Raw genomic sequence first — 19,135 nt, 5'->3', positions numbered from 1 at the left:
TCGAAGCCAGAATGGTGTACATAGCAAGTTCCAGGGTTACATGTCACAAGTGTGTGTGTGTGTGTGTGTGTGTGTGTGTGTGTGCGCATAAGTTTATGTTTGTGTGTGTAACTATGAGGGTACCTTCCCTAAAGATGCCATGGTATTTCTTTGCAACAAGTAATCCTCCGAGAGAGAGAGAGAGAGAGAGAGAGAGAGAGAGAGAGAGAGAGAGAGAGAGAGAGAGAGAATGCGAGAATGAGAGAACCTGGTATTAGATCAGTCTGTTTCTGGTATCAGGGTGCTACTTTATATTAGAGCAGTCTGCTTATTTTGTATTAACAACAGTCCTAATTCCCATGTCTCATCATTTTTCCTTCTCAACCAAACTCACTCCATGTTGTTGGAGAAGCTATAAGTTCAAAAGTCTGAAGCACTGTGTGAGTGCTGGGGAACCGATCAACCCTGACGTGATGGAACAATGGAGAAGGAAGACAGGCCTAGACATCTACGAAGGATATGGGCAGACAGAAACGGTACCTGCCCCACTGAAGACAGGGCTGAATGGGATTAGTCAGATAAATAAAAGCCAAAGTGTCTAATGTGTCCTTATGATTGCTGGAGGGATAAGAAAAGGTGTGGTTAGTAAACATTTTTTTTTTAAATAAAGAAAAGCTTGAGAAAAACTAATTGCAAAAAACAAAAACAAAACAAAACAAAACAAAACCTCGATCACAGTTTTGAGAAAAATGATGAACTGGTCGGGGTGAGAATGTCACAATATTTTTAATGAGAAAAGTATTGGCCCTATGTGACAGAGAACCCTCTAAAGATTCAAAAATAGAAAGCTGTGAGTGAGTTTCTAGTTCCCCAAGTATTGAGTCTGCTGGGAGAGTCCTTAGAAAGCAGATGCTAAAGTATTCCTGTGACCCTAGTACTCTAAAGGTAGAGGGAGGAAGATCAAGTTCAAGGTCATTCTCAGCTACATAGTGAGTTCAAAACCAGCCTGGGGGTATGTGAACAAGCAAATACATAAAAGATAAGATAAAATAAAATGGACCCTTTAAAGAACTCATGCAGATAAAAACAATTATAGGGGGGGTGTATCTTAGTGGTTGAGCACTTACCTAGCATATGAGAGACCTCAGTTCAATCCTCAGCACCACCAAAGAGCACTAGAGAGAACCAATAAAGTAAGAACAACCTGCTTATTTTGTAATAGAAGGGGTGATAAGACCAGCAGAGAAATAGAAAAGTTGACATTTTCATTGGGTGTGACTTATTTAGTGTTTGAACTTCTAAACCCTGAGAATTATTACCTAGAAATGTTGAAATTCCAAAACTAAACAGCAATAAACATTGACAAATTATTTAAACACAACTAGCATATCATTCATTATATTAATCTAAGTACAAATGTTAATATAATCATATAATTTATTTTCTTACATCTTATTGTGTATAGTTGTAAGCTGTCAATATCTATATTCCATGAGAGCAGAGACTTTATGGGTTTAATGTTGACCCTGCTTCACAACTAAGTTCTGTTGAATGAATGCATGATAGATGAAGTAGTATTTTACATTACATATGGAGTTACCTTACTTTCTTCTCCTTAACCAGGTGCTGATCTGTGGAAATTTCAAAGGGATGAAAATTAAGCCTGGCTCAATGGGAAAGCCTTCTCCTGCTTTCGATGTGAAGGTTTGCATGTCCCCTTCCAGGAGAATGTTTCCTCACTACACCCACCCACACTCTTTTTGATGTGATAATTTCATGCTACTTCTATACCTTAAATTCTATACCAAAAGAGAACTGGGTGAGAAATGTTGGCTTAATACTGTCTTACTGTTGTTGCAAATACCTATATTGTGCCATGAATTCTGGGCATTTAATTTCCAGAAATATCCTGAAGCTATACTAATAATAGGACCATTTGCAGGTGAGTATGTAGATAAATTAAAGAACTCACTCATGCAGCCAGAGCTCCAGATGGGAACACAATCTCAAGCAATCTGGCTCCAGCATCCATACTCTTGGCCACAGTATGGAGTGAGGGAGGATTGGACCTTCTGAAAGTATCAACCAGGCCCAAAGTGGCACAAGTTCATAGAGATTGCAGCACACACTTCTCTCTCTGTCTGCCCATCTGTTTCCAAGCTTTCCTTAGCTACAGCCCTTATTACCATCTGATGCCTGGCTTTGGAAAGCATTTTATTTCCCCATCTGTACACTTTGCACAGAGATAAAGTTTTCTCAGGTCAACCCAGCTTCAAAGCTGGGTGTAGACAAAGGATTTGCAATAATATTCATATTTAAAAAAGGAAAAAAGCAACAGTGTCAAAAAGGCAAAAATGGATCAATTTCCAGAGGACAGGGCTCAGACTTATACTTGATTGAAGTTTAGTTGTAGGTAGGATCAATATTTCTCAAGTTCATCATGCAAATCACAAGGTTACTTGTTTGAAATATTCACTCTCATTTCTCTTCTCTGGAACATCTGACTTAACAGTGTGACACAGAACTCTGGAATCCATGCTTGACAAAGACATATCGCTAAATGATAAAAGCAGGTTGTAAAACTTCCTAAGCGATGTTCGAATGTTAAATGTTCTTATAATAAAAAACCCAGAACCAGATATCAAGTGAAAGCTGAAAGATCAGAGAAGCAGAACAAGCCACAGCCAACCTCACTGTGCCAACTCCTTAGCTGATCCTGTTTCCTTAGAATGAAAGCCTCTGAGTCCTCACCGGAAAGGGTCTCAGCTGAACTGATTTAGTTCCTGTTTTCTCATGCCTTATATACCTTTCTCCACTCTGCCATCACTTCCTGGGATTAAAGGTGTGTGTGCTTCCCAGTACTGGGATTAAAGGTGTGTGCCACCACTGCCTGGCTCTGTTTCCAGTGTGGCCTTGAACCCACAGAGATCCAGATGGATCTCTGCCTCCCAAGTGATAGCATTAAGGGTGTGTGTCACCACTGTCTGGCCTCTCTGTCTAATCTAGTGGTTGGCTCTGTCGTCTGATCCTCAGGCAAGCTTTATTAGGGTACACAATATATCACCATAAAGCAATGCCAGTTTTTTCTGTCTATAATTGTCCCAAAGGACATTACCAAAACATTACTAGGTGGTAGAAGTGAGGAAATGTTTTACTATCCTTTCACATTTTGCTTTTGCATTTTTTATAATATTTTATGCATTGATAACTTAGGTAAATAATATATTTAAGAATTTAATGTATACTTAAAATGTTTTTAAGTATATATTCTGGCCAAAATGATTCAAAGGTAAAATTTCAGATGTGGTATTAAATTAAAATTCCCTTAAATAAACTATCCTGTTTTATTCTAGATTTTAGATGAAAATGGCACTATTCTTCCTCCTGGACAAGAAGGGGATATTGGTATTCAAGTTCTTCCTGATCGACCATTTGGCCTTTTTACTCATTATGTAGTAAGAACTTTATTTTAAAAATCTGTTATCTATTTATTCTTCAAAAGTGTAATTTCAGCATTTGGGATACAGAAGCAAGAAGGCCACAAATTCAAAATCATCCTCAGTTACTACAAAGCAAGTTTGAGGCCAGTCTAGAATACATGAGACCTATACCAAAACCAAACAAAGTATTTGGGAACATTCCTATTTTTACAAAACAAGCCTAGGAACTTTGTCTTTCCTTGTGAGGTTCATTGCCCTAAATGATAAGCCCACATACAGGCAATTAAGAAAATAATGTTCTTGCCAAATAACATATTGGTGCCCTCTTCTTGGAAGGGAACCATAAAAGGGGCCTCTTATCTATGCTTTCTCAACCTTTGTAGATCCCTTTCAACTAGCAAACAGGACATACTTACTTTCCTGACATCTGATTAGCTTTCTACCCACTCCAGTGGAACTAGAGAAACAAGGAACGGGGCCATGGAATTAAGTAAATTAATTTCACTAGAAGCTTTCTTATCTCTAATCATGGTATACAAATTAGAGCAAAGTTTATATCAATATACTAAGAGGTCCAGATCATACCTGCCAGTGAACTTTATGGAAGGCAGCAATTTTTTGTTTTCTTCTTATGCCAGTTATGGAACTGGTCTCTTATGTAAAACAAACCGATGCAAATACCACATCTGCTCTGAATTAAGCATTGTGCTTTCTTTTAACCCTTCTCTTTTTTCCTGCCAGTGTTAGATGTTATTTAGAAAAAGGCTTAATTTTGCCTACTCTCCAGAGCTTCAGGCTGCTGCAACATTTATCTTATGATCTACATAAAACATTCTCCAGAAGTTGCACCAAGTCTTTGGAACTGTAATTTATTTCTTTTATGCCGGGTTAGATCCTTGCTGGCAATTCATTCCTACTTCACTCTGGCTCCTCTTCATTCTGAGGCTTCTCAAAGGAGCCAAGCTCTCTTTTTCTTTGAACATTTAAAAATGACAGAAGAAAAGAGTCACATCCATAATAATATTAACAAAACACTATTTGTTTTGCAGGATAATCCTTCAAAAACAGCCTCAACTCTACGAGGGAATTTCTATCTCACTGGGGACAGAGGATATGTGGATAAAGATGGCTATTTCTGGTTTGTTGCAAGATCAGATGATGTTATACTATCCTCTGGGTAATTTTCCTTTCCATGTGTGCATGTCTGTTCATCAAGCATTCTGGGATGAATCTATAACTCACCCTTATGAGTCCCTGTCATATGTTTCCCTAGCTACCGAATTGGACCATTTGAGGTAGAAAGTGCTCTACAAGAGCATCCTTCCATTGCAGAGTCAGCTGTTGTCAGCAGCCCAGACCCCATCAGAGGAGAGGTAAAAGAACTGATTCATCTCGACTTTCAATTGTGTTGATCATCCAAACATATACTTCGTTTATGTGTGTGGCTTTGTGTGTGCTATAAGCATATATGTGGGTGTGATTTTCCTGTATAGGAACATGTGGATATTGAGATACCTTCCTCAGTCACTTCTTCACCCTAGTTTTTTGAGACGAGATCTCTCCCTGAAACTGGAGCTCACTGTTTAGGCTGGGCTGGTTGGTGGGCCAGTAAGCCCCTGCCCACTACCAATCTCCTCCAAGCAGTACTGGGGTGGCAGATCTGCACTGCCATGCATGGCTTTTTCCCACCTCATGAGGCTGGGGATGCAAATCCAAGTTCTTATGCTTAAGCAGCAGGCACTTTACTCACTGGACCATCTTCACGGCCCCCAAACACATACTTTTAAACAGTATTTCACTTAAAACGAATTACTTTACTTATTAATGTCATAAAACACAGGTGGCCTCCTTCTGAGAATATTTTTCCTAAGAGGTCTTTGATGCCAGAGGATAACATGTTGTCTTCACAGATGACCAGTTTCACTCACAGGCTCTTAACTCTTCCCACACCTTGCTGTCATCTTCAGTTCTATCTACCTAGACAAGTGCTTATCTGGGACAGGATGGTTGTGGAGACTTTAGAACCAGGGTTGGCTTGGAAGGCACCAGGTATCCCAGAATACAATACAGCCAAGATCTGTAGACGGGTTAGTTCCTCTATAGTTCTAGAGTCTTGGTGGAGTGTTGACATTAGCCAGAGTGAGGGGAAAAGTTTGACCTTCTCAACACTGGTGGGCTGCAGCACCTCCTGGCAGAGGATAAAAGTGGGTGCCTCAAGGCATCCATGCACAAAACAGCAATGTGCTGCATGTCACAGGCAGCCTTTTGCTTTCTGTGGCTGGCTTGTTGTAGGAAAGGGCTAACTAGATCTTTGATTGAGTAGTAAGTTCCAGAAGAATTGATCCAAATCAGATAAAATGAAGACTTAGAGACACTATCCCGAATACTGCTTTTTGTTTGCCTATAACTCCTGTAGCTTACTGTGCACTGTCTACTGTTGCCCGTTTTAAGAATTCCTAGGACAGCTGAGCCAAACTACATTTGACAGTCTTCATCAACTTTTAGCTTATTCTCAAGGTGCATTATCTAAAAGCAAAAAAGATTTTAAATGATCATTTTCTTAACTGCTGCTATGTTGATATTTCCCCAGTTGAGTTTCATACTTTAAATTTTTAAGGGATTTCACAGGCTGCTTTGCATTGAAAATACTGTTTTCAGGGAAGATGTAACTTAACAGTGGAGAGCTTGAGCAGCAAGCATGTGCAAGGCCTGAGATGTGACTCCCAGTCTCCCTGCCCCCCAGGCTCCCCGTGGTTTATGTTTAATTACATTTTCCTTTTTAAAAATGACTTATTTGTATTTTATGTGCATTCGCCTGCATGTATGTCTGTGGAAGGATGTCAGATCCCCTGGAACTGCAGTTACAGACAGTTGTGAGCTGCCATATGGGTGCAGGGAATTGAATCTGGGTCCTCTAGAAGAGCAGCCGATGCTCTTAACTACTGATCCATCTCTCCAGCCCCTAATTACACTTTCAAAAAATTTAAAATGTGTGAAGTGTATGCTTCCTATAAGCTATTTTATTTATCTACTTACCTGCTTAAAAATAGGTCATGTGATGTAGTTCAAGATCCTCCTGCCTCTGCTTCAAAAGTGTGGGGACTGGCCTTGCGTATGGTAGGCAAGTGCTCTACCACCTGGCACACCCCTGCTCCTGGTCCCTAACCTCAGGTATTGACAAAGAAGGCACTTACGTTCACATTTTGAAATGAGACTAACATATGTGTTAAAACAAATTTGTGTAAAATACATACAATCATGTAATAATACAATTAGAAATAATGGATATTGTAGACAAATTTCTCAAGTCTTATTAAATAAGAAACACAGAGCCAAATACAGGGGTAATAGCTGAAGAGATCAGAGAAATGGCGAATAGCCACGACTAGCCTTAGCTTACCACCACGCCATAGCTTTCCCAGATAGAGCTTCTTCCTGTCTAACCTGCACTTTTATTGCCTTTCTGTTCTGCCTTCTCATTGGCTCTAAGCCCAGCCACATCACTTCCTCATCACTGCCCGTCTATGCAGACCTCCAGGTCTCTATGGTTGGTACTGGGATTAAAGGTGTGTGTCACCATGCTTGGCTGTGTCCTTGACCACACAGAGACTCTGCCTGCCATGTGATCAGATTAAGGGCGTGTGCTACCACCACCTGACTTCTGTTTATGGCTTTGCTATGACCTCTGATCTCCAGGCAAACTTTATTTATTAACATACAAATAAAATCACATATCAGCACAAATAAAATATCACCACAGGATATCAATATCACAAGAGAAAGAGAAAGCTTGGGGGGTTATTCTAAATTAAAGGATATTTTCAGAGTAGATTCAATAATCTACCCTCTATTCTTTTTTTAAAAGATTTATTTATTTATATATTTTATGCATATGAGTGTTCTATTTACATGTATGTTTGCATTACAGAAGAGGGCACCAGACAGAAGAAAGAATCAGATCCCATTATAGATGGCTGTGAGCCACCATGTGGGTGCTGGGAATTGAACTCAGGACCTCTGGAAGAGCAGCCAGTGCTCTTAACCACCGAGCCATCTCTCTAGCCCCTTCAGCAAAGACATGACAACAACAAAATGCTAGAAGTATAAGTGTGCACTACTATGCCTAGCAGGATAAATCTTCCTTAAAAAACATGATTTCCAATAGGGACAAAGGGATTAGATGAGCTCTGTTATTTCTAAAAATGATGTGTAATATTTGAAACGCTATTTGTAAACCATGGGAACGTGGAAGGAAGGAAGGAAGGAAGGAAGGAAGGAAGGAAGGAAGGAAGGAAGGAAGGAAAGAAGGAAGGAAGGAAGGAGCAGTGGAAAGAACAAAGGCATGCATGCAGGCAAGGATACCTCAGAGGTTAAGAACACTTGCTATTCTTGCAAAGGACCTGGGTTCAGTTCCCAGCAACCACACAGGGCTCAGAACACTCAGTAACTTCAATTCTACAGTATCCGGTGCCCTCTTCTGGCCACCATGCACCAGGTCCACACATAGTGCACACACATACATGTAGACAAAACACTCATACACATTAAATAGAAATACGTAAATCCTTAAAAAAGAAAGGAACAAAGGAAGATTTGCTGAGATGGCTAGGCCCTTCCATTCCTTAGCTTGTATAGCTCTAAGAATCTGACAAAGGTCATAGGTCACTGTTGGACTTGGACGTACACAGTGATGGATATGCTCTACACTGGCATCCTCTAGTAAATAAACATATAGGGGTACCAGTCACATGGCTAGATTGATTAAAGAGATCTAATTTAAATAGCCACACATTGCTAGTGGCTGCTACATGGACTGGCCCAGCCACAGACACTTCTATTTCAGAGAAACTTAGAAGCTTACGTAATTATTTTTTTCAGAATTACATTTATTTATTTACTGTGTGTGCATGTGTATGTGCTTGTGCCATGGTGCTCATGTGGAGGTTAGAGGACAGCTTTTGTGAGTTGGCTCTCTCCTTTCACCATGTGAGTTCTAAGGACCAAACTCAGACGTAGGACTAGGAAGCAAGTGCCTTTCCTCCTTGAGCCATCTTGCCAGCCCAACATGATGTTTTTTAGGTTTAAAAAGTACCAAAGCAAAGCAAATAAATGCAAACCCCCTAGTCTTTGAACTTTCACTCCTGTACCTGAGATCTGCCATTTTTTGATGACTTCCTATGCTCCAGATGCTATCCTAAGCCTCACATTTAGGCTAGCTTTTCAAATCTGCACTCTTATATAGTAAGAAACTGAGGAACAGAGAGATGATCTTAGGTTATTAAGATCACACAACAAACTCCTTTGGGGCAAGGTTGTCTGACTTCAGTGTTCATATTTTTTTTTGTTTTGTTATTTTGGTCTTTGGTTTTTTGAGACAGGGTCTCTGTGTAGCCCTGGCTGTCCTGGAACTTACTCTGCAGATCTCGCTGGTTAGGAACTCAGAGATCCACTTGTCTCTGCCTCCTGAGTACTAGGATTAAAAGCCTGTGCCACCACCACCACCCAGCTTAGTGTTCATACTTTTTTTTTTCAGTGTTCATACTCTTAATCATAATGTTACAATGTTTTTTGTGAAGTTAGTATTTTCTATAAAGGCTTATAAAAACTTAGGAAGATAAAGTACATGTTATCAAAGCTATAAAAGTTAACATGTGAACTAATGCCTGTAAATGGTTTTAATTTTTTTCAGTTAACAAAAATGTTCATAAAGTTGCAAAAATAAAATAATAAAAAATAATCAGATAAAATTCTACCCACAACAAACACATGTACTGCTGCATAATTTCCCAATGATATCAACTTGTTAATTAGGAATATTCGGGTTTTTGATAAAGACAAAAAAAGGTAACTGGTCATACATCGTTTAAAAAAAAAAAAAAAACTTCCCCAGTAAACAATTTTCAGTGTGTAAATATTTTAGTTACAAGTTGTCAGTTCTCACCAAATGACTTTTCTAAGGGACTGTTTCAAATAATTTTTGATTAAGCTTTCCTCTCAGATTAAGGAGTGCAGAAAATAAGTTTAAGAAGATTTCAGTTTCCTAGCCAGGTGGTAGTAGTGCATCCCTTTAATCTCAGCACTCAGGAGGCAGAGGCAGGTGGATCTCTGTGAGTTGGAGGCCAGCCTGGTCTACAGAGCAAGTTCCAGGACAGCTAGGGCTACACAGAGAGACCCTGTCTCAAAAAACAAAAACAAAAAATTTTTTTTCAGTTTCCTAAGTACAGGGTAGTTAATCACAAGAGTTGTAAGGGCCTCTCTAACTCTAGCCCGTGTTGGGACTCTGGATTTGGTGGTAAATACTACTGCCTCAGCTAGAGTGTTGCGTCTAGGGAAGAAGCAGTCAGTGGCAGTGCTGGCAGTGCCCGGGAAAGAATAAAACAACTGGACAGGATCTCACTCAGACTTCTTCCTTCTCCAGTAAAGTCCAAAACAGTCTGGGAAGAACAGGCTTTAGGGAACAGGCTTTGTGGGTACAGCCACAGTCCTCATTTCTACTCCTGCTTCTCAGTCATGTAAGTGGGCCAGAACAATAGCAAAGTGGTGAATGGAATCGCTACAGCCTCATATAAAGGACGCATGGAAAGGGCTGTGTGTGTAGCTCAAGGCTCAGAGAGAGAATGCTTGTTGAGTATGCACAAGTCTCTGGGTTTAATCCTTACTGAGGAGTAAAAATTAAGCCAAGTGGAGTAGTGTAATCCAGTACTTGGGACGCTGAAAAAGGAGAACTACTGTGAGTTCAAGGTCAGCCTGATATACATGACAAGACTATCTCAAACCCTCTCCCACCCCCCAGAGAATCCCTGGGCTGAGTGAGCCACTCCCTTCAATGAGGACTGGGGCTGAGCAGGCCCTAGAAGCTGGTTGTTCACAGAGGTTGTACTTAGTGTACTGCCAGGTTTCCAACAGGAAGCCAAGGACACAGGTAATCAGACTCAGATCAGAACGTACATTTCAAAATGTAGTCAGAGGGGGTGCTCAAGGGTGATCCTGAGCCAAGCAGGTCCCACCAGCTCAGTGGTACTGAAAAGATAGATAAGAAAGAACTTCCTGGGTAGTTAGGAGCATTAGAGCACACAGTGGGGACTAAACTGCAGCATGCCCTCCCTCACCAGTTCACTCTCCCAGGAAAATTCACAGTGAGCCAAAGCAGACAAAACACATCAAGGCACCAAAGGAATAACTCATTGGATGTTTTACATATTTACTTTAGGTAGTAAAGGCTTTTATTGTTCTGAATCCTGATTACAAGTCACATGATCGAGAACAACTGAAAAAGGAGATTCAGGAGCATGTGAAAAAGACTACAGCGCCATACAAATACCCCAGAAAGGTAGGCATCCCTGGTACAACTATCTGTTCAGTGCTTTGGAAAATTTTTCAGCTGTTTGTTTTTTTCCCTTTTAAATGACCTTTCTCCTTAAATATGCTACACAAGAGGTCCAAATAGAACTAATGATAATAGATAATCAAAATTTTTGAGGTTAAACTGAAGCCCCTAATATAATTCAGTCAATTAGCTTATAATACTAAAGAAAAACTTCAACCATCCTTTCACCTAGAAGCCAAAAGAGCTATTAAATAATTGGCATGAACTAAAGCGTCCAAGCGCTGGACTAACTTCTTTCCTCCCTTTAATGCCAACAGATAGAATTTATTGAAGAGCTGCCAAAGACTGTCAGTGGGAAGGTCAAAAGAAATGAACTAAGGAAAAAAGAATGGGAAACCATTTAAACTTATCCACTAATCGTCCGCATATCTATAAACAAACGAAGTGTCTACAAGTCTGCAGGAACCACCGGTTAAATGGGCAGGTTGCTTCTAAACTGGATTTAAAGTATTTTGTAGTAATGACATCAGAGACTGAATTCTGAAATCAAACAGTCAATCCTTATACTTTCATGTAAATGTTCCTGTAATTTGGCAACATAAAACAATGTCATTGGTTGCTGAGATGTTTTAAAATCTATTTTAGGAGCAGTTTCCAAAGCAAATCTCTGCCTCACTGGTTTTCAAAACTTAACTGAATAATTCTAATATGTTAATATACAAATCAGAACAAATCTTCAAGCTCTGAAAAAAACTAAGTGACTTGTTTTTAGAAAATCATCATAATTCTTAGAATATTTACCTGAAATTTGAGTAAGGGTTTTATTAGTCCTATTTTTATTCAAGTAATTTGAAAGTAGTTTGAAATTTGCTTCAAGGTCTATCTATAAGAGACAGCTGTCACGCACTATGGCTACTTAGTAAATTTAACCTAATAAATGGTTTATAAAAGTATTTTTTCCTTGTGGTTCATGATAGTTTGATAAATTCAGCAAATGTTAATATATGAAATATAGTTATGTGACATAATCCAAATACACATGCTAGGGAATGTAAGGAACGAGGATTCCAACAGGAACAGACAACAGACAGTTGATAGACGACTTCTGGGCAAGAGTGGAAGTCATGCAATCTGCTTCCTTCTATCAGTGTGAACTGCCTCGGTGTGGCTATAGCTCCAAGTATGTTGAGACCTCGGAACTCGAACCTGACACTTTTATGAGAGTTTATCAATTTCTCATTGACGGTCTGAGTCGTAAAGGATTTTTAACAGGAATACTCAAATTTCTGTCATGAATATGGCTTGTTTCTGGAGAGCTGAAAGTGAGTCCTTCTGAGGAACGAGATAGAGCTTTGCTATTGCCTCTTTCCTTTTGAAGTGTTTGTTCCCATTTAAAATAACCGCAGCATTTTCTGTCTTCTTGGTATTTCCCAACAGGGCAACAGTAGAAGGCTTTCCCATGGTTTGGCCCGTTATTAGAAACAATAAGCCGCTTAGATCTTCTGCCACACTTGCATAAGGGAGGTGTCATCTTCCCACTCTCCCAAGGCTCTTGTAGATTAACTATGGGTGTTAATATGGAGGAAAGAACTTTCCGGGAAGAGGCTCCTGGGGAGCAAGTAGATGATGCAGGCTTTTCTTCATGAATACTGAAGGTTTGCTTTTTCGCTCGTGGGAAAGGTAGGGGACTAGGTGAATTCCTTTTAGTACCACCTAAGGGAAGAGGTTGTTTCCTCAAAACTGAAGGATGCGATGCATTGGCATTAAGACTGTTGAAGGTAAATGGTTTACATCCAGGTAATTTAAAAGCAGAAGCATCTGAACCTGAATGTTTAGCTCCCTTTACATTATAGACGGTACTATGGGGACTCTTATACACAATAGACTTAGATATTTCAAAGTTTTGAGGAGTTTCCTTGAGGTCTTCAAAGTTTTCATAACTAAGAATTTCTGGTTCTTTTAAAACCATCGATCTCTCTCCAGAATTAAAAGAAGTATCTACATTTGTGTCACTAATCGGAGGCACACAATCTTTATCTTGTTCAGCTTGAGATGATGGAAGTAAAACTACATCTTCCCACTCAGCCAACATAGGTAAACAGTCAAAAGTACAGCCCACTTCTCCATTAGAAACAACATTAACAGATGGAATGGTCGTAGATACAAGTACCAAGTTGGAGTTAAGTGCTGAGGACTTTGACTTGTCATTCAATGCAAGTTGCTCACTTTTTCTTTGCTTCTGCATCAAAGTGGGGGAACCCAATTGTTCCCCAGAAGTTGAGGGCTTAGTAGTGCAAAGAGGAATGCAGCATTTGTTATTGTGAAGATCCACTTTAGTATTACTCTTTAGTTGTAATTGTTTCTTTATAGACGAATTCACACAAACTAAATTCATTTGAGCATCTTCCTGGGTATTTACTATACTTTTGGGCTCCTTTTGATATATGCTGGGACCCTGGATGCTAACGTTGCAGGCAGATGTTTCTTCAATTTGATCTGTACCCAAATTTTGGACCAAAATCTTGGGATTCTTCTTAGTGAGAACCTATGATTCCACAGACAAATCCACTGCTTTAGAAACTGTATAATTTCTTCAGTAGACATTATATATGACAAAAAAAAAAAAAAAAAAAAAGGGAAATGCCACTGGTTTGAAATCAACATTTTAATGAACCTATGACTACTATTCTAGAGCTCAAAATGACAAAAGAGGCAAGACACACTAACCTTGTTCAAGGAGCTGGTAATTTTCATTAGGCAACCGTCCCTGATCATTTTCCAAGCAAGAAGAGCAGTGTTCCTAGAATCATCTAAGCCTGAGGAAATAAAAGGATCAAACACTGAATGTCATGGTACTAACAAAGAAATAACAGAAAACAAATCACATTTAAACAAAAATTGGGGCACATTTTTCATCTTATGACCACCTACTGAATTTAAAAAAATCAGAAATTGGTCTGTGGGAAGATGTGACAGCACTGCCGATGCAAGAGGCCTTGTATTTACACAGGTGAAAATGTGTTAGACAGCTTCCAAAATTGTGACCAGCATTCTGTGCACACCATCATTTGTTCAGTTTTTTTCACTAGTCCATCATATTATCTGGGCACTTATGTTTCTGTCTGATGTGCTTATTATTTATCTATTTACTTTTAAACCAACTAGAACCACTGCACGGTGGTCTTTATCTAAATTCAGGAAAGTGGTCATTCAGCTGGGTGGCCAGGTGGCGATGGAGCTCACCTTTAATCCCAGCACTTGGGAGGCAGAGGCAGGTGGATCTCTGTGAATTCAAGGCCACCCTGGACTACAGAGTGAGTTGCAGGACAGCCAGGATTGTTATACAGAGAAACCCTGTCTCAGAAAACTGGGGAAAAGGAAAAAAAGAAACTGGTAATTCAAAAACCAAAAATAATTTGAGTTATATAGGTTAGGAACATTTTTTAGGCTAAAAGGTTTTAATAATGGCACTACCCCTAAATGAAACTAATATGAGAGATTTTACAAAACTCAAATGACTTACATAACAAAATGATTATCAGTTTATACAAACCAGAATGTTCCCGTCCTGAAAATTCTATTCCCACTTCCTGCAAGGCGCCATTTAGTCCTTTGGGTTTTCTCTTATAAAAAAGCTAATCAAATAAAAAAACAAAAAGACATATTAAAAAATATAATGACTATTATAGAGGCTATGAAGTTACTTCTCATAACTTTTAGTTCTATCAGATTTTGAATTTATTATCGCTGTGCTGTCTCATATATTTTAAGATATATGTTTATGTGAACATTCCAAAATAAGAGTATCTTATTTGTAGAAATTTGCACCAGTAAGATAAAATACAGGCCCCTTTCGCCAGAAACAAAGTGAACACGCTCCCATCTTTGATCCTTACCTTGTAAGTTGCTCTAAGATCAATCCACGAGTTTAGAAAAACAGGTTTTAAGAGCTGCTTTCTTCTACATTCATACTCTAGGCAAACCCCCAAGTCCCAGTCTGAATTAAGGGGATTGGAACAAAGGACAGTGATATCAGCGCTTCTCCACTTACAAATAAAATATACAAAACATGATACAGTAGAGCAGTAAGAGTTAACTGCTATGCTAATAACTAACGCTCATATGTTCTATACTACTTTACACCTCATAGAACTCTCCAGTAAGAAATTAAGTTGGTGACTGTTTCAAAATAATATCTTCTGTGTGTGTGCAGGTGCCTATGTGTGTGGGTGTGCACGTGTGTTGGTGCGAGTGTGTGGGTGTGCAGCTCAGAGGATAGCCTCAGGTGATTCCTCAAGTGCTACCCATCTCATTTTGAGACAGGGTTTCTTACTGGCCTGCAGAATCATGATTTTAAAAGTATGGATGAATTTGCTTTTCTTAGTTAGCATCTGTGTGGCCCTTGATTTTCTTTCCCAGGTCAATGAGGTCAACAAGCATAATTCTAGGATAACAAGAAAAAAATAGAAATCAAGGACTACACTGTGGTAATACTGCTGCTATTTTGGTAAGTGGGGTATATGTATATGTCGTATGTATGTGCCACATGTTCACAAGTGTGGGGGTGCGGATGTGTGTGTACATCCACATGTACATATATGCAGAGGTAAGACAGACATCAGGAATTTCCACCTTATCTGTTGAGGCAGAGTTCCTCACTGAGCCTAAGACTTGCTGTTTTAGCTGTGTGGCTAGCCAGCTTGCTCTGGGGATTCCTTGTTTCCACCTCATGTCCTTGGATTACAGACAGACCACTGTGCCCATGTGGCTTTCACATGGGTTCCGAGGATCCCAACTCTGGTCCTCATGATTGTGTAACAAGCACTGTATCTGCTGAGCCACCTCAATGCTACCCATTGTGATTTATAGTCATAACTCATGTTTTTACCTGACCAAGTAACAAAAGCACACAATTTTACTTCAGAAGAAGGCTCTGAATCCCCAGTAGTAAAGATGATTTCCTTCTGCTGCTGAATCTTATGAATCCATTTACAGAACTGAGATAAGCAAATCTTCAGAGGGACTCCTTCATCAACTTGAACCTGATTTGAGAGCCACAAAATCTGAAGTCAACAAATGAATTTCTGATATTGAGTATTTATTACAACTCTGCACTATGGGGAGGCAGAACAAAAAAGTTTATCTCCTACAAAGACATTAAGATGTACAGTAAGATGTAATACTGCGGTGACTCGAATTCACCAAGGTCAGAGAAACTAGGCTGGTACTCAAAAGTTTCACAGAAGTATAGTCTTTAAGTTTACTCTTACAGAAGTAAAAGACAGAGTTACATTACTCTGTAAAATAAACTGTCTCTCTGGAGCCCAACCCTGGGCTTCATGCATCCTAGATAAGCATCTCACACTGAGCTATAACCCTTGACCTTTATGTTTATAGCATTATTCTGATTTTTTTCAACATTCCAGTAGACTTTCGGGGTGGGGGGGCATTATTTCTCTTAACACTGAATAAATTTAATTCCAAGTGGTATATAGCTTTTATTTTTTGAAACTGATTTCTGAACTTTTAAAAAATTGCATCATACCTGCTTTATCCCTGTCAGTTCTGTGCAAAATTCAGAAAGAATTGGATGTTCTTGAGGCTGTACATAAGCATGAAACTCAGATTCAATCTCTCCAGTTGCTGTACTCAACAAAACTGCTGGAAATTCAACTAATGAAAAAATCATGGATTAACACTTATATACATTTTTTAAATTTATTTATTTATTTTGAGATAGGGTCTCAATACGTAGTCCTGGAAATTGATATAGGTTAGTGGTTCTCAACCTGTGGGTTAGAACCCTTTTTTAGGGGGTCAAACAACCCTTTCAAAGGCATTAAATATCAGATATTCTGCATATCAAATATTTACATTATAATTCATAACAGTTGCAAAATTAGTTATGAAGTAACAACAAAAACAATTTTATGGTTGGGGGTCACCACAACATGAGGAACTGTATTAAAGGGTCGCAGCGTTAGGAAGGTTGAGAACCACTGATATAGACCAAGCTGGCTTCAAATTCATAGAGATCCACCTGTCTCTGTCTACTAAGTGCTGGGATTAAGGATGTGTACCACCACACCCAGCCTGAATATACAAATCATCCTAAACATGCACTGCTTTAATAATAGCATTATTAAACTATCAATTCCAGCAAAAGCTTATTAGAATAACCAAAGCTGTGAGAAACAAAATTACAATAAAGCTATATCAAGGAATAAGTCAAAATATCAAAGTTATGTGTCTATTTAGTTTCACAATTAAATATGAAGACTACATGAGCATTAAAATATACTCTATTATTGCAAAGCCATTGTTTTCCAGTTTCTATCCAATCAAAGTTTTAAATATAATCTTAAAACAATTAGCTACTTTGCATAATCACATTCAGGTATTTGGCATTTTATCCTTTAAGCCAGACAGTTTTTATACTAAACTACCAGCTTACAGCATTCTGTTTTCTTACTGACTAATTCATATCCAGAAACATTAAGACTCATTGAGCACTAACTTTGCCCACTGGCAGTCCAAACTTACTTATTTCAGGGCTATTGTGGTGTTTCCCATCTTTCCAGCATGTAGACTCAAAATCAATAACAATTAAGTAGTCATACGTCTGTTCTGCAAAAGACCAGAGTATCTTAGGCTTTGTCCATGTTCCAAACCCAAGGCTTCCAAATGAAAACTAAACATGGGACTTACTGAATCTGCTTCTTCCTGGATTCCCACTTGCTGGTGCAACTGACTTTCTCCTAATTAATCCAAGCCGCCTAAAAATGCAAAATCCAATAAAATCAATAAATGCACTTATACTCCAGTTAGAACAAGCTATCAAACTAATAGCACTGAAGAAATGGCACAGTCCTCATTAGTGTACTATAACTGGAGTTGGGTGTGGGGCACACACCTGCAAGCTCAGTGCTCAGCAGGCCAAGGCAGAATTGAGCTTAAGAAGAGCTTGGAGTACATAGCAAGACCCTGTCTCAAACAGCAGCTGTGTACTGACTGAAGGAAGCTAGAGCTAGACTTTACAAGATCCGAGTTCTTGTGCTAACTGCCATCCTCTCTTGGGTGTGCATTTTACCTGCATGGATCAAGTGACTTGGCAAACACCAATTTTATCTGTTCTCATTTTGTACTAGTCCTGAGGAACTCAAACGACTGTAAACATGACTAAAAACCTTCAGCTATTTTTGTACTTTTCAAGGCCTTGCTTATGTTCTCAGGAGATGATGCCTGTTCCTAAAATCTAGGGGAGGAAGTAAGACAACCAGAGTACAACTGGAAGGCAATCTATGATAAAGGACCCCCAACAGCAAGATACTGAGTCCAAAGAAGGAAAAAGGGTTAACCATGGTCTCATATGCAGGTGAGACAAAAATCTGTTGCATACAGCTGTAAGGAGAGGATACCTGGAGTAGTTACTTTGGCTTTTTGAAAAAGAAGTGATGCCAGTGTCGGGATTTGGGTTAAAAGCTAACATTTATTGGCTATTTCACCAGCAAATATTAAACTAAGGTGGTAACTTCTTTTAAACAATTCCAGGTGGTAGATATGTCTGTAACCCTTATTTTATGCATGAGAAAACTAGGTAATTTGCTAAAGATAGCTATAGTATGTTAACCTTTGGTAGGACTCTCCAACCCTGAAATCCATGCTATTTACTAATACATCACATAGCTTTTCCTTTGTTTTGGATTTAGTTTTACTGTTGTTTTGAGACAGTCTAGCTATGTAGCTCCGGCCTGCCAGAACATGACCACCAGGCTGGCCTCGAACTTGCTTCGCTAGTATGGTAGGCGCGCTCCACTATGCCTGGCATTGGCACACTGTGTCGACAAACTTCAAATGTGCACAGCGTGTCCAAAAATCAGAGTCCGCAGGAGTTCTTACAATAAAATCAGGCTAGGTAGGTCACGTGGACGCAATGGGTGCAGTGGCACCTGCCTGAGAACAATCTGCACAGCACCGTCGTCACACTCCAGGCGTTTCCCGGAGCCTAGCAGGAACAGATGGGACACAGCACGCCGCTCTGAGAGAACCCGGTCCCTCGGACTCCTGCAACCTGGCGTGCATGGCGGCGTGAGGCCCGAGACCGAGGTTCCACCCGGGGCCTTTCCAGACCCAGACACAACGGCTGCGGAAGACCGCCGCCAAGCCTGCGGGGGAACCCCTAGCGTACCGCGCCAGCCGCTTGGTCGCCATGCCCGCCACTCTGTCCTCTGAGTCCAACCGCCGGAAGTCGGCTGCCCTCACTTCCGGTCCGTTTAAACGCCGGCGCGGCTGATCTGTGAGGCGCGCCTGGGGCGGTTCCGGACCGGGAGGGCGTGGACCGAGGCTGGAGGAGGGCGAGCAGCTTCGCTCCGCCCCCGGCGTGCTTCAG

General features: G+C 39.9%; 3 protein-coding genes across 6 annotated transcripts in view; 2 read left to right on the top strand and 1 right to left on the bottom strand.

Annotated features, from left to right (window-relative positions):
- Nucleotides 1-11,699, top strand: part of Acsm3 (acyl-CoA synthetase medium chain family member 3) — a 27,331-nt gene extending 15,632 nt beyond the window's left edge. For all 4 annotated transcript variants that reach the window (XM_059267964.1, XM_059267946.1, XM_059267955.1 and 1 more), the window contains 7 exons: nucleotides 392-515; nucleotides 1,603-1,683; nucleotides 3,333-3,434; nucleotides 4,469-4,596; nucleotides 4,693-4,792; nucleotides 10,630-10,749; nucleotides 11,064-11,699. In XM_059267964.1, coding sequence (XP_059123947.1) covers nucleotides 392-515; nucleotides 1,603-1,683; nucleotides 3,333-3,434; nucleotides 4,469-4,596; nucleotides 4,693-4,792; nucleotides 10,630-10,749; nucleotides 11,064-11,150 — 742 coding nt within the window. In that variant the 3' untranslated portion in view covers nucleotides 11,151-11,699. The remainder of the gene's footprint in view (nucleotides 1-391; nucleotides 516-1,602; nucleotides 1,684-3,332; nucleotides 3,435-4,468; nucleotides 4,597-4,692; nucleotides 4,793-10,629; nucleotides 10,750-11,063) is intronic.
- Nucleotides 10,620-19,000, bottom strand: Eri2 (ERI1 exoribonuclease family member 2). The gene is made up of 9 exons (XM_059267927.1): nucleotides 18,935-19,000; nucleotides 17,455-17,522; nucleotides 17,290-17,373; nucleotides 16,292-16,419; nucleotides 15,635-15,788; nucleotides 14,643-14,743; nucleotides 14,300-14,381; nucleotides 13,474-13,562; nucleotides 10,620-13,291 (listed from the first exon to the last, which is right to left on the bottom strand). The coding sequence occupies exons 1-9, from the start codon at nucleotides 18,955-18,957 to the stop codon at nucleotides 11,975-11,977; spliced, it is 2,046 nt and encodes a 681-aa protein (XP_059123910.1). The 5' UTR covers nucleotides 18,958-19,000; the 3' UTR covers nucleotides 10,620-11,974.
- Nucleotides 18,751-19,135, top strand: part of Rexo5 (RNA exonuclease 5) — a 49,014-nt gene continuing 48,629 nt past the window's right edge. The window contains 1 exon segment of the mRNA XM_059267987.1: nucleotides 18,751-19,135. The gene's annotated coding sequence lies outside the window, so the exon portion shown is untranslated.

The sequence above is a fragment of the Peromyscus eremicus genome, chromosome 1, assembly GCF_949786415.1.
Source record: "Peromyscus eremicus chromosome 1, PerEre_H2_v1, whole genome shotgun sequence".
NCBI classification, from domain to species: domain Eukaryota; kingdom Metazoa; phylum Chordata; class Mammalia; order Rodentia; family Cricetidae; genus Peromyscus; species Peromyscus eremicus.
The sequence above is the reverse complement of the archived record's forward strand: the minus strand, read 5'-3'. Positions and strand labels throughout refer to the sequence as shown.

Bases quoted from the DNA above. Each gene is read 5' to 3' on its own strand.
- Eri2 (XM_059267927.1), bottom strand. From the start codon at position 18,957: ATGGCGACCAAGCGGCTGGCGCG. The intron at 17,523-18,934 runs GTACGCTAGGGG...TTGCATTTTTAG, and splicing joins GCGACCAAGCGGCTGGCGCG to GCGGCTTGGATTAATTAGGA. The intron at 16,420-17,289 runs GTAAGTTTGGAC...TTTTTTCATTAG, and splicing joins CCACAATAGCCCTGAAATAA to TTGAATTTCCAGCAGTTTTG.